General features: G+C 40.7%; 1 protein-coding gene and 1 pseudogene across 3 annotated transcripts in view; both read right to left on the bottom strand.

The window, feature by feature from the left end:
- kdm5ba (lysine demethylase 5Ba) overlaps positions 1 to 10,777 on the bottom strand; it is a 34,813-nt gene extending 24,036 nt beyond the window's left edge. For 2 of the 3 annotated variants that reach the window (XM_018745730.2, XM_018745728.2), the window contains exons 1-5: positions 9,044 to 10,777; positions 1,856 to 1,933; positions 1,322 to 1,444; positions 647 to 817; positions 10 to 66 (exon numbers count right to left, since the gene is read on the bottom strand). In XM_018745730.2, coding sequence (XP_018601246.2) covers positions 10 to 66; positions 647 to 817; positions 1,322 to 1,444; positions 1,856 to 1,933; positions 9,044 to 9,196 — 582 coding nt within the window. In that variant the 5' untranslated portion in view covers positions 9,197 to 10,777. The remainder of the gene's footprint in view (positions 1 to 9; positions 67 to 646; positions 818 to 1,321; positions 1,445 to 1,855; positions 1,934 to 9,043) is intronic. The other variant, XM_018745729.2, reaches the window with a different exon arrangement.
- Positions 10,778 to 12,020: 1,243 nt separating this feature from the next.
- LOC108930478 (tubulin alpha-1 chain-like) lies at positions 12,021 to 13,905 on the bottom strand (annotated as a pseudogene).
- Positions 13,906 to 15,602: the final 1,697 nt, after the last annotated feature.

Genomic DNA, 15,602 nt, shown 5'->3' with positions numbered 1-15,602 from the left:
TAAACGTACCTTTCTCAGATCTGGATCAGCCACTAAATGCATGAGTTTGGAAGTAAGTTCTGGTGCCTAATGCAAGAGAGAACTTGGAAAGTTACATAATAACCTATGGTGACCTCTGACATGGAGGTCACCAAGAACAGTCTAATCAACTGTCAGTCAGGAGGGATCTTCCCTCAGAATGATGGAATTTTACAACATTATATTTACATTAACATCTACCCATTATCATCTTCATGGATTTCAAGTGTGTTTCCCCTAGAATTAAAAACCTTGTGAAGCTGCAGTCTTAAAGTTACTAATGATCCAAATTTGACTTTTATTCACTCAGAGTTCTGAATGCCACACAAAGCAGCCATTTACAGCAAAGTTCACACATACAAAAAATGTGATCTGATAGGAAGGTAACTAGCAAAATATAGGGTGAAGAACAGAAAAATGAGAAAACCATGATCAATGATCAAGCCATTCAAATAGCCTTAAAATACTTATGATTTTTTCTTTCTAGAATGGAGTTGCAGGTTTGCTAGCAAAATCACTGACACCTTTTCAGTTATTGGAGGTAAACGAGTCATCTGTCTACATAACAGTCCAAGCCCGTAGGGCCTCGTAGTGAGAACAGGTAGTCCTACAGCAGTGCCTCACTCACCAGAAGGTTGGCTCCAGCCTGGAATAGATTGTATGGGTAGAGGATCCTCTCATAGTGTGCCCGCAAGTGTGAGCCTACTGCCCTGCCCGGGGCAAAGCCCATCTTCATTGCTATCTTGGTCCAGCGCCTCTCTCGGCAGATTGCATCAAATCCTCCCTCTTCGGCAACCAGCTGAAAACCACAAGGAAGTAGTTGGAAATCTCCATGAAACTACAGCATGTGTCCATGCCTTCTATCGCTAACTTAAATGTATGTATGTATGTATGTATGTGTGTGTGTATACACACACACACACACACACACACACACACACACACACATATATATATATATATATACACACACACACACGCTAACATTTTACACATATTTGGGGAGGGGGGGGGAATTATTCTTTTTAAATTTTCTCATTCACCCATTTTCTAATACTTGTCTGTTGTGGAAAGCAACCTGCATTGTCATAACAAAGCTGTAAAATGTACCAAAAGAGTGTGGGACCACCTTAATTTAACTCCTTTCATCTGTTTGCAGCTTGCATCTGGTGTTTGTGTCTATGATCAATTGTTACAAAGGGAGTTCTTCTCCCAGCTGTGTCTGAAAATTGAGGACCCAATGCATTTCAAGATTTCATCAGAAACCTTTCAACTTGCAAGAAATGTGCATGTAGTTTCCTACCTTGTTTAACAGGTACAGGTCCAGAATCTTGCGCTCCACATGTGGGATTTTCAGGGTACATCCCTGCAGTTCCCAGAACTTTGCAATCTGATCCAAGAAGTTGAGCTTGACTCTGGTTTGAGCCTTAATAAAAAATTTACAAGAAAGTAATGTCATGAAAGACAACTTTACATTGTTTAACAAAAGTGTTTTTTATTTTTTTGGGGGGGGATCCTACAGAAACAAATAAATCCAAAATTTTACCATTAACTTTGGTTCTCTCACCAGAAACAGAAATTCACTACACAATTTTATCAACTAAAAATTAAATTGAATCTTGCTGAATCTCAAAAGAGCCACATCTTGAGATGCCTCTTCATGTTCTAATGACCTTTGTCCTCATTTTACAAGCATAATCCTCTCACTCAAAGGCAAGCATTACAGGTAAAGACTGTTTGCTGCCTCTAGTTGATAAAATTTATCAAAATGGTGCATAGATAGGTATACTAATCCTCAGGGGACATTCAGCCATTCCACAATTGGAAGTCAGCATACCTCGAGTTCATTGAGCCTTTGGATCCGGGGGGTGAAGTGCAATCTGTCAACATCACATGCAAATGGAGGCTGCCAGTCCTGGGAGTGAGAAAAACAAGACCAGGTCAATGTGGAAAGCTAACCTGTTCCCATATCACACCTCTAGAGACCCTCAATATTTACTTTCTTACAAACTTGGTTCATGTCATAAACTTACATTTTAATGATGCTTAAAACACTTGTGTTTCATTATAATAAATAAAGACCAGGCAGTATCATCAATAGAAAGCTAGCCAAATGTTGGAGAAGCAACCATAGACACAAGCACGTAGTGAAAGTACATCAGACCTCCAAAAGCAGCAGTTACCATATTATATGTTCAGCAGAAGTGCCAGTCATTAGGCATCACTATCAAAGTCCATTGCTAATCAATAGATTATTTCCAGTACAGCAGGATTACCCTGAAGTACACAGGTATGTAAACTGATTTCATAAGACTGCCTGAGGATGGGGGGTGCAGGCTTGGCCAGGTCCTGCTCTCTGGCGGGTCCAGGATTTGAGTCCTGTTTGGGGTGTTCTGCGGCGGACTGGCATCCCATCCGGGATATGTCCCCTCCCCCTCCAGCCTTGCACCCTCTGTTGCTGGGTTAGGCTCCGGTTCGCTGTGACCCCGCTTGGGACAAGCAATTTCAGTCAGAGTGCATGTGTGCGCCTCAGAATGCCAGTCTTTCATACCATCATCACGCACACTCGCACATGCACACACACTGCTAACCACCCACAACTGCCAACCCTCTAAGGCTTTATGGAAAACAAACATTCCTTTAGAGTACATTATTTTCTTAGACTTTTGTATTTAAGATTCTGGTAGGATTAAGCACAACTATCAATGGTTGAGAAACTTAGATTTAAGACACTACACAAAGTAGTACCAGAAAAAGTTAACCAAATAAAATCATTCCCAGTTCTGATCTGGGATCAGAAGTCTGTTCCCAATTAAATTTGACCATAAATTTTAAAGCAGAATCAATAAAAGCTTAACAAGACTCCCCTTGATTATAAGGTTACGCTTATAGGGTTACATTCTCTGCAAGTTTCAGACATGGAAGAAAAATGAAAAAGTAGGTTATAAAGACACAAGAGTTAATTTGGATCAAGGTTATTACAAACAATTTTAAATGACAAAATAAAACATTGTTTCTACACATCAATGCTGATTATCCAACTCATTCAGCAAAGGCCTCCCATCTTACTGTTCATCAACACTCAGAAGCAGCAGATGCAAAACTGAAGAGTGTGGAAGTGAGCTGAATTATTCTAGTCCCACACACTGGTTCTACCAGAGTGCTCTTAAGTGCCAACTATTGTGAAAGTTATTGTGCAGTGGAGAAAACTGAATTTAGTTTCAGAAAATGTACACATTCGAAAACCTGTATGCTGACTGTTTGCAACACAAGCAACCAGTGCACAAACATGAGATTCAAGACACTACGCAGACTAAGTTCTCTATAACTTGAGTTCAGTTAGTTGTCAGATTCAGTGGCCATGCATTTCAGTAAAAAACTAGTGACAACATGTACAAGATGACATTACACTGCTCATATTTTACAAATATTAAGTGAAATAACTAACAGTTGTTCATATTGGTTGTGTTACTATTTTACATCATTGCCAATGGAAGAAAACGAGATCAAGATCACCGTCCAATAAAAAGCCAGCATTGCCCAACAATGAAACATTAACTGTAAGGGAAGAAAACCTTGCCCAACTTCAACTGCACAAATGCATCATTTAGCCACAATAAACAAAGCTCAGAAGCTTCTCCACTTATATCTGATACAATAACCTTATAAACATGCCTTGGGAGGAGGGGGGGGGGAAAAAAAAAAAAAAAAAAAAAAAAAAACCCCCCACACACACAACACAAACTTACCTTGGAGAAAGATGTCGCACTCGGCCACTGAATCTGAGAGCACCAAACTTATCACACTACCCTTCTGTGTTGCCACCTGGACACAGTTTGCAGCAGGAGCTCCGACTGAAGTTGGCAAACAGCTGGGTTATAGTACATGATGTGCTCACCACTGACAGGACAAGAACAGAATCGGAGCTGCAATGTCAGCTGTTTCCCATGATAGTGGCACACAGGCACCCTTGAAAATCGTTAACACCAACTCCCAAATTCTCACCCTGGCAGCCAGTGTGAGGTCGTTTCAACCAGTTATCCTAGCTTTATGGAGAACGGAAGGAGAAATGCTTGCATCAATTCAGCATTCTCGCTCAAATCTTTCTTGATTATAAAAGAGGTACTAAGATCTTCAGTCTGTTCCATACGCTAGGTCTCCAATCAATTTGAAGGGCTCCAACAGAAGCTGACCATGCCTCCAATTAGTGATGTTGATTTTACCAACCAAACAGTAATCAAGACTTACTTTAAAATGTTTTCTTTTAAAACCACCAAGGCAAACACACACAGTCAAATATGACAACTCTACTAGTTACTATCATTTTTCCTTCAACTTTTGTTTGACGTGGTATCCACTGACAAACTTCTCTTTTCTGTGTTTCTTCACTGTTCAGAATTGAGATGTATTGTAAATATTTGCCTATTTTGGCATCTGAATTTCTTTAATATTAATATCAACATCAACTATCCCAGAGGAGAGTAGAGCTGGCTATCAACACAAAAGACATATGGAGGCACCCATGGCAATTGCAGGCACCTGGTAGTGTATTGGTTCAAAGGTAGCAGCTGTAACCACAAGGTTGCAGGTTTGAATTTCACTTTTTGCTGTAGATCTCTTGAGCAATGTACTTAGAATAATTGCTCCAGTAAAAATGACCCAGCTGTATAAATAGGTAAATAATTTTAGGCACCTTAACATTAAGTCAGTTTGGAGAAAAGTGTCAACCAAATGAATACATGTGAATTGATTTGTAAGTCCATGGAACTGATGTTTAGCCACAAAATTAACCAAATTAATAATTTTATTCTAAAAGGTTTTGATTAAAGTGTTTCCAAGACCTATGCCCTAACTGTGCATGCCAGACCAAAAAAAAAAAAAAAAAAAAAAGAATTATATACATCGGTCACCCCATCATTATAATGAGACAACCCTAAGAATTTTTCTTTAAAAGTATTGCACTGCCAATCACAAATAAGCAGGGCTTTGCAGTTTACAGCTAAGCCCATTAGCATTATTGTGACACACAAAGCCCAGTATGTGTGGGATTTGATTGGAGGGGGGAGAGTTGCAACATAGCCATCAATCTCATCCATAGATGTACCATTAGCACAAATTGTCTTTGTTGTTATAGGTTTGGATGGATAAAACAATGGTTTACAAATTAGAAATTAATCTCTGACCATTGCATAATACAATAGAATTTACAAGCGAAAACATTCATATTGTTTCAAAAAGTTTTAATACTTGTGAATTTGTACAGAAGCAGTATATTGTTAAATTATATTTTAAAAATCTAATTTATATTAATATACACACTGAATTACTGCTCACTAAGATTTTCCATTCACGAGCCCAGGGTGTCTAAGCTTAGCAATGATTACCACAGATGTACTTGAAATGAGGACAAGTTACTGTGACACCAAATGTCAGTCATGGCCAGGGCTGTGTCTGCCGCTCAGAAGACCACAGTACCCCCCCCCCCCCCCCCCCCCCCAAAAAAAAAGGGGGGGGGCTTCACTGTTACCATCAGTGAAAAGCTACAGAGCGAGAGCCAGAAACATTTCAGCAACTGAAAACAAGATGACACTAAAATAAACTGGCTTCACCAGACCTTAACATCATGTTAGTTTTAACTCCTGCATCCAACAACTTCTGATGTCTTTGTCATTACAGCAACAAAATTACACCTTAGGAAAAAAGTGTACAAATCTGCTTTCATCCATTCTAACAACTAAGCTGCTTTCAAAATTTGAAATATTTACAGTAGATGTGCAATAGATACAGAACTGGATGCATAAAATATCATAGAAAACCATCCTGTTCAGCAAATGATTTAAACACAGATTAAGGCTCCCACAAACACACATCCAAGAATAGGTGTTACCAGCTTCAGCACAAAACTCAAATTCTAAAGGTCGAATTTTTCGGAGAACTGTTTGTGCTCCATCTTGATTTTGTAATGGAATATCTCAGAACCCAAATAAAAATGAGTAAACATAAGTGCAAAGACATCTCATCTGAAAATGCAGCTCAGGAAAACACTCCTAAGTAGGATTCATAAAATGTATGGCATTAAAGAGCAAGTTCAACACACTAAGAACACATATAGTGCACTTCCTTATATAAAGAACCACAGTATTTCGGATTGAACAATGTTTTTGCTCAATTTTGTGCAAATCATCACAAAAAATAGTAACAAGAAAAATTAAAGATACTCTTTAGAAAACAAGTGCAATGCAGCACGGTGAGAAAAGTATTTCATGGCACTCCTATATTCTATTCTTTGGTTTCCAGATATAAGTAGACTACATCCCAACTAAGCAAAAGATGCCAGTTTTATACAATGGCCTTCTTCTAAAGGGGGTTTAAAGTGGGGGGGGGGGATAATACACAATTTCCACAATCTGCCTTTCAAGTTAAGAGAATTACTGTCATCATTCCATGAAGTACCTCCAAACAAAGGTTTGGACATCTGTACTGCTTTCTTCAACTGCCTTCTTTTGTTCAACTACATCAGTTTTAAAAGTTAGTGCCACACCAGGCTGCTAGTATAATGCAAGGCACAGTGACACCAAATGTGAATCTTGTGTCAAGAATGTTTGGACCGTCAGGGATTTTGCTGCCAAATAAATCTGACCTCAACACCGTACAAATATGAAGAGGTAAACTACTGCTTCCAGTGTAGCATACAAAGGGCTGGGGAAAACTGCTCTTAATTTTCCATTCTGTGAACCATTTCACACAGATGTTTTATGTACAGCCACCAGTTACTTCTACATGCTTATTTAAAAATGATGCATGATAATGTTACCCTTGTTATTCATTTAAAAGTCATCTTTAAATTTTACATGAGCAATATTCAAAGTAAACTAACAAGACTAAATACAAAAGCTGTGTAAATTTTCCACCATTCCTAGTAAGTAATTAGCCTCAATAACAGGGGTTCCAATGAGAACAATGTGATCACAAAATGTATTATTTACTTGATAAATGTTTGGCGCAGAGATGTGCAGGAAGTTTTACAGTAGCCATGTTTGCAAGCACATCAACACACTGCTTCTAAGTGTGCTCGCCGTTTTCCGGGTCCTTTTTCACAAATGTTGCTTTGACGGTGTAAGTAAATGAATACTAAAACTGTGACACACGGACGAGCCCAAAGTCAGAAGTCAGTCCTTCCGCACCGTAACGCCAATGTGGATTCCACAAAATGGCCAGATGGAGCGGTCCTCACGGCTCGTGCAAACCACAAAGCCAACATGGAGGACAACACCCAAGACCGGGGCCTGTGTGGTGGTGCCTTTCCCCTACGCCAACTTTCTTCTACACTGTCTTTTATCGCCATATGCACAACCTTTGCTGGTCTTGAAACACACAGAAAACGTCTAAAACTGGAAGCACTTAGTCAGTGTCTCACGTAAAAACAGAAAACAGCGCTGGTGGTTAAATAAGCGCCGTCTCTCGCGACATTTCCTCTTTTAAGCAAGTTTTTCACCTTAGCAGGTGAGCGATTCATTGTCTAAGGCTGCCTACATAAATGCGTTAAGCGATTTTAAGACATTCTCCTTACACACTGTTGTTGGCTCATACGTTAGAATCTTGGGTAAAAGTGTCTTAATTTGTATTTTAATTAACAGATCGTTAGCAGGATGCGTTTCGCTAGCTAGCTGAGGTAAGATTTGTGTTTCTCAACTTTGTATTCCAAGATATATAAAACAAACATGTTGACGTAATGTACATATAAAAATGTAGAACAAGTGGGCAAACCACGAGCCTATCTATCCACCAAAAAAACAGCTTGGCCATGGTGGTGCGGACTCTCCGGCACAATCAATAGAATAGACAGGATTCTCAATAGAAAAAGGCACTAGACCAGTGACACGTAAAGTGGCATCATTACAGAAGCAGATTTCAGAAATTGAACAAAAAGTTCGCACAAACATTAACTAGTAGTAATCGCCGTCCATGCACGTCCCCGGCTTACGGAGCCATGAACTGCCACCGGACCTGATATTTTAGTCGGGAGAACAAGAGCTCCATCAAAGCCCGTGTTCCTCGTTTTACTTTTATCCACACCAAGACATCCCCGACATACAGTAGAACGCCAGTGTAACTACTCAGCACCTCCTACAAGCAGGAGTAAACCTCCCCCCCTTTGCATTCAGCAACTATTGTTTCATGTGGTCCTCAATACACGTGTCTCACATCCGTTAATTAATGCCAATTAAAGTGAACGGCGAGGACATTGACGACAACTCGAATGGTGATACCAGCTATAAACAACCAAGTGAGTGCAATGAACTTCAGATAATATGAACACGCTGACAAGGACAGAGTAAGTATCAGATGGCCGCGTAGTAAGTGATTTCACCTCTGATGTCCCGCGACAGGGGTCCTGTATTTTGCACTACGCCTACGGTGGAGGTAAACCGCAGACTGGTTACACTTAATCGCCACCCGAGTTTCTACAGCGCTTTTTAGGGGTGATCTTGCTGAGGGCAGCACGAAGTTGCAGAGCCACTCGTTATACAGCTGGTTCCCATTTCAGTCCTACTCTTATTTGAAAACGAACTGCATCGAGACAACGTGTTCAGGGACCCGCGCAAGTAAAGTATTCGCGTCCGTGAAAGAAAGAGACACAACATCATTCATACTTTAATGATCTATTAAAGCTCACAGATAAGATACAGTAAGAAATATCGGAGTCCTATACTATAGTTTCTATAACCAGTGAGTGACGATTACTACTAAAAGGCATACATTATTTATGGTATTTCAAAATATTTGATGAGGAGGACCACTGAAGCCGTTTTGTAGACACGTTGACGGACACGGTAAACGGTAAGGCATCGGGCTACTCGGCACAACCAGTCTCCCCACAACTTAAGTCGCAGCCGCCATATTGAAAAGTTTTCCGTGAAAGTGCTGAATTACTTACGAAAATACAAGAAGTTCAATTCATAAGGGGGAAGTATTCTCCCTCTGAGGCTTCTCCCAGACCACCAGGGTTCCAACGAACACTCACCGGGGGCGGCCGGACCTTGCAGATGCCAGTTTTCTCCGCGATGGGCCGGATCTTGTTGATAAACGCAAAGGGGTCGGCGAATTCCTCCCAGCTGGGCTCAAACACCGGACACTCCGGGGGCGGAATGAACTCGTCGGGCCGAGGTTGGGTCATCCTGTCGGTGCGTTTCCAAAGTGAGGATGAGGACCGTCGCAACCGGCTTAAACGGTGCTGTTTCGGATCAGGGTATTCCGGATCTCCGCCGACTCCGAGAACTCAAAGCGCTTCCCTTTAACTCACAATCAGCATCAACAATCACCCTGCTGAAACTCGCACACCGTGAGAGGGGTGTGCAGCGGCAGCGACCACATCCGCCTCAAAAACTAGATACATACTTGTGTCGTTCACTATTATGGTGCCAAGCACAAATTGATTTCGGCATACTTAAGTATCCTTAACTTTTGTAATTGCATTTATATTCATTATATTTGTGTAAAAGGTTTGATGCATACAATTCCTTATTACCCATTGACTAAAAAATGTTGCGTAAGATGATGCGGGAAGTTCATTCTTTGTCTTTAAATATACATTATAAAAATATAAATTTTGTGAACCTGTATTACATCATTTGGCTTACGGTGTGCGCATTAATGCACTGCTTACAATAATAAGGTGTAAGTTGTTTAATCATTAAAACGTATTGTACAAAGCTATTCGACGTGCTTTTTTTAATTTAAATTAATAAATTTAATTTCCTAGCTTCGATTTGTGTACTGAGTATGGGACTGTTCTCAGCAAATGGAGGATATGACTCTCGTTTTTCCACTGCTGGTAGAAAACGCCGTACTGTACTCATACGGTATTGTGTTTAGAGAACAATGATCTCTGGGGGGGGATTATGAAAAAAATCCTGGCCAATTCCTATTTATATTGTACCAACGACTTTAGACATTTAGATACATAGCTAGCGACAAAAGAAATTATTCCTCGCATTTTAAATGTATCAGATTTGTGCTCAAAATGTTTGTTAAAGCGAAAACTTACTAGATCATGGCTGTCTAATTTTGTCTGTATAATAATTAGGCCTTCTCTCGGGGAGGAACAGAAATATTGTTATTGTGGAAATACTACAAAGGGAAACTTTATATTGCATCTGAAATACCTGAAATTAAATTCTAACTTGGTTTTTAGTAGAAAGTAAGAAAAATCTGCACGCTAGATCAGTAACAAGCGCTAGGACGCAACCTTCCTATTAACTACAAACCATCACTTACAGTGTACAATGAAGGTTCCTTTATGCGTTGAAACAACGTTTACTTGCGCGGCGGAATACACTTCATCTGACAGCTTCACGAGGACCGGGACTTATTTTTTAAATGGACTATGTGGAGTTGCTGATTGGGTGTCGCCCAAGGAGCTGAATAGGGGTCAGGGAAGGGAAGGGAGGGTTACAACACGCTCATATTTTACAATAACTTCAGTAACAATGTGAACACACTGGGGAAAAATGAAGTATTTAAGTGATGGTCGGGACAGAATTTTATCTAATTTACAAGGCACTGTTGGTCTAACTAGCACAACATGCGTCGACTTTTACTCCCGAGTCAGCGAGGTAATCAAATCATGATAAATGCTACGCGAATTCTTAAATATGAGCATAAAATGTAGGTAATATTTTGTAAATCAGATCGATATCACAAAATAAAACTTGCATCTAATTTCAGAACGCACGCAGCAAATTCCACTACTTTTTGAGATAAATATTAACTTATTCTAATAGTGTTGCGAATACGGCTTTGGTCAGAATTTATAAAATGCATTGATTCTGCTACGACGTGAAATCGTTAATTCGAAGCTTGCGATACTCCTAATGATTTGGTTCCTTTCCAGTTATCATCTGAGCCCAACTTTGGCGTAAAAAAATGGAATCGGGATATGAACTAGCAGTAGTGCCTTTTAAAAAAAGAAAAAAAAAAAAAAAGGCGACAAGGCGGTCGCTGAATTGACAGCACGCACGCTGATCAGCCATGTTGCGTCCGGAACAGATGACAAGTTTGCATTACACTGAGATGAAATCGCTGTCATCGAGGTTCCTCCGAATCCTAGGCGTCGTGTACCATGCGGGGCCTCCCTCAGAGCACGTAGCGCACGACTACAGTTGGATATCGCCGTCTAATCTCCATAGGTCGCGTCATTTTTGGAAGAGTTGCTCAAAACAAAAACCATCTCGACTGTTAATCTCGTATAGACAATAAAGCTCTACCTCCTAGCCCCTACACGCTATTAAAAAAAAAAAAAAGACCCATCTCCTACAACCTGTGAAGTAAGTTTGATGTCACGTAGTAGCAGCCAACGCACAGGAAATGACGCAACGCATTGTCCCAAACAGTTTTAATAAGCATCGCAAGAGTATTTGGTTCCCGCTGCCTCGGTGCTTTTCACTGCGCTCCCACCACACAATTGGCCTTTCCGCGATTCGGACACACCAGGCGTGTTTTGTTGAGTAATTTTTTTTTTTTTTTTTTTTTACCGCTTAGACTGAGACTGCCATTCATACTGTCGTTAGGAGATGGGGACGGGCTGCCTACGTGGCACGATAAGTGGCTGGTAGGTGTCTCACCCAGAGCACGCTGCCCTTGTCTTGTATTCACCTACTGGTGAAATTGTCTCATAATGTCAGATAAGTCGTTAAGTTCATATAAACAGTAAATAAATTGTTGAGCAAGTTTACCTAAGACTAAGCAATGTAACTTTGTCTTAAACAGCATACCCACTTCTTCTGTATATAATAGAAATACTATTTTGCATTTACACAAGTTAAAAGCATTTCAGTGATCTTCCGTTACAGAATAGTTTAGATTGATTCGTTATTAGAACAACATGTTACACCTCTGGAGGAAAGAAATGGGAGACAGAACACTAAATATTTGAGAAAGACAGGTATTTATGTTTACAGTATAAATGCAGTTTTGTTGGAATACAAGATGGTGGGGTGGGAATCAGGAGATATTAAACTTGAGGTACACTGCTTGTGTCTCAATTTAGAATTCCTCTCCTTCTTCCACCCCTTCCACTGAATCTGTGCCCACCTCTTCATAGTCTTTCTCAAGTGCTGCCAGGTCCTCTCTTGCCTCAGAAAACTCTCCCTCTTCCATGCCCTCCCCCACATACCAATGCACAAAAGCTTGCTTGGCATACATTAGGTCAAACTTGTGGTCCAAGTGAGCCCAGGCCTCAGCAATAGCTGTGGTGTTGCTAAGCATGCACACAACTTGCTGGACCTTAGCCAAGTCTCCACCAGGCACCATAGTTGGTGGTTGGTAGTTGATTCCCACCTAAACAAATTGAGGATGAAGAAAATATGAAATCTAGAATCCAGGTCAAAACAAACCACTTCAGCTCAACCATATAAATTCATGTAGTAACATATCAATTTTACCTTGAAGCCAGTGGGGCACCAGTCTACAAACTGGATGGACCTCTTAGTTTTGATGTTAGCAATGGCTGCATTGACATCCTTGGGAACCACATCACCACGGTACAGCATGCAGCAGGCCATGTACTTGCCATGACGGGGGTCACATTTCACCATCTGACTAGAGGGCTCAAAGCAGGCACTTGTGATTTCTGCAACAGACAACTGCTCATGGTAGGCCTTTTCAGCAGAAATGATTGGTGAATATGTGACAAGAGGAAAGTGGATGCGAGGATAGGGTACCAAGTTGGTCTGAAATTCTGTCAGGTCTACATTCAGAGCACCATCAAATCGCAGAGATGCAGTGATTGATGACACTATCTGGCCAGTGACACGATTCAGGTTGGTATAAGATGGGCGTTCAATGTCAAGGTTACAGTGACATGTCATAGATTGCCTCATTGTCTACCATGAATGCACAGTCAGAGTGCTCCAGGGTGGTGTGAGTAGTCAGGATGGAATTATAGGGCTCCACCACTGCTGTAGACACCTGGGGGGCTGGGCAGATGGCAAAATCCAGCTTAGATTTCTTTCCATAGTCAACAGACAGCCATTCCATGAGCAGGGAAGTGAACCCAGAGCCAGTACCGCCACCAAAGCTGTGGAAGATGAGGAAGCCTTGAAGCCCTGTGCACTGATCTGTCTGAAATGTCAAGAAAATGAAGTTTTATACAACAACCTGCATCTCCATAAGCCACTGAACTTTTTAAAAAAAAAAAAAAAAAAAACCGTAGAAATGTGTGAGTAAAAAGTTAATACAGCTGTAGATGGGAAGAGCCCACTGCTCACCAGTTTACGGATACGCTCCAGAACCACATCAATGAGTTCCTTGCCAACTGTGTAGTGCCCACGAGCATAGTTATTTGCTGCATCTTCCTTGCCAGAAATGAGTTGCTCAGGGTGGAAAAGCTGCTGGTAAGTGCCATTCCTGACCTCATCTTAAGTTTAAGGAAAGTACTGATGTTGATGAAAAGGCTAAGTGTGATACCTTTACCAATTATCAGTTATGTACTTCTATCCAAGTGTTTTAAGGATACTTTAAAAGACATTTGTTTTCATGTTTTTAAAATAGAGCATCAAGTTATTGTATGGCATTTCCACATTATTAAAATTTAACAATTGTGTAAATACCATACATCTTACTTCAAGTTCTTGTTACAAGCAGACAAAGTTAATATCCATGTGCCTCCATACCCATCACAGCTGACTCCAGGTCCACAAACACTGCTCTTGGTACATGCTTCCCTGAGCCTGTCTCACTAAAGAAAGTGTTGAAGGAGTCATCCCCACCACCAATTGCTTTGTCACTGGGCATGTTGCCATCAGGCTGGATGCCATGCTCCAGGAAATACAGTTCCCAGCATGCATTGCCAATCTGCACTCCTGCCTGACCCATGTGAACAGAGATGCACTCATGCTGTACAGAGAAAAATTAAATTGGTAATTTCCCAGCTGCTGGTGACTTGATCTAAATGTAATGCAACCACATCTCACCAGCACAAAGCAAGAGTTATTTACTTTTATTCATTTAGCTGATGCTTTCCTCCAAAGCAACTTACAATATTTATCTACCTACAACATTTACCCATTTATATAGCAGGGTAATTTTTCCACTAGAGCAATTTTAGGGTAAGTACCTTGCTCAGGGGTACTACAGCTGGAGATAAAACCTTTAAGGCAGCAGCTCTAACCACTACACTACTAGCTGTTCCCAATTATGGGTACACTTTGGTTCTGTAACCCATGTCTAGGTAAAAATTAGACATGTAAACATGTTAATCACTGAAAATTCATATTCCTACCTATACCCTAGCAAGGTACTCTAGTTATTTTAGTTAATTGACTAAATATCTACCATTTAAGCTCCCCCAGTATAAACGGCAAATACTCATACAACTCAGCAGACTACTCTGTTGATAAGCCCACTCTTTAGATATAAATTGTTCTTGTGTTCATTGTACTAAATTGATACATACTAGACCAAAACCAGGCTGCAGCTTCGCCTAAAAAAAACGCCAACTTGGTTGGGGGCTAATAGGCATGGTCCTCCTTCCCGGGCATTAAAATGTGCAGGTGCGCAATACCAGTTTCATGATGCTTGACCCGTCGGACTGGATTACACACGGCTATGAACCTCAACGACGGAGAAGAGGCCCATTCTGCTGCAAAGTGGAGAGTGTCGAGTACTGTACAGTCTTAGTCTAGTGTATTCTACTCCCCTAATCGCAAGAAGTCGCTTATTTATTATTATACAGCACGTGGGGGAGGACCGTGACTCTGACTGTCCTTTTTTATTTATTTATTTTTAAAAAAGGTAAAAACTGAAACGTAAACAAACTTCGGCGCCTTCTCGAATCTACGGGAAACCGGACACCTGTGTGTATGTAAGAATTTTCGTCATGAAACGAAATTGCTTACCATTGATTGTGATGACGGAGCAGTCTGCAATCCTGAATGCGACTTTAAAGTATTAAAACAAATTTTTGATAGTTGAGATGGATTGTCCTGTTTTTCAGCTCCGTTAACTTCAGACGCGTTACATATCTCCGCCAACACAGCAGTGCAGCTGTAAAGCGGGAAGTGGGGCACTTATACTGCGCTCGCGGTGCGCCTTTGGAGCGCAGGGATTGGGTAGGGTCACGACAGGACGAGCCTCGAGGACGTGCAAGTGGTGTGCAATGTGAAATCAAAAATATACGGCTGCACAGGCGAAAGGCCGTATACGTTTCAAACTACTGACGTCGACAAATTCGCCCTTTTTGGCTTGGTAAAATTTTGGATCTCACCACATATATAATGATTATCAGCTGCTACACCAAAGTGTGCAACTTAAAGTACACATGTATACCCTCTGTCGTATTCCAAGGCTATAACTTTAGTTTGATCTTGATTTTGTCCCTACGGAACATAAAATGTTTTCCATATGCTTAGCTGAGACCATCGTTCAAGGTGACTTCAAGGCTCATTGTCAAATGCACAACATACGGCGTACAGCAGTGGTTGCTGGCAATGAAATGCAACATGTGTTTTTTCACATAGGATAGGTAATTTGTGACTGTGGAAATAGTTTAATTTATTTAAAAAAAAAAAAAAAAAAAAAAAAAC

The sequence above is a fragment of the Scleropages formosus genome, chromosome 22 (genome assembly GCF_900964775.1).
Source record: "Scleropages formosus chromosome 22, fSclFor1.1, whole genome shotgun sequence".
In the NCBI taxonomy this organism is placed as follows: domain Eukaryota; kingdom Metazoa; phylum Chordata; class Actinopteri; order Osteoglossiformes; family Osteoglossidae; genus Scleropages; species Scleropages formosus.
The sequence above is the reverse complement of the archived record's forward strand: the minus strand, read 5'-3'. Positions and strand labels throughout refer to the sequence as shown.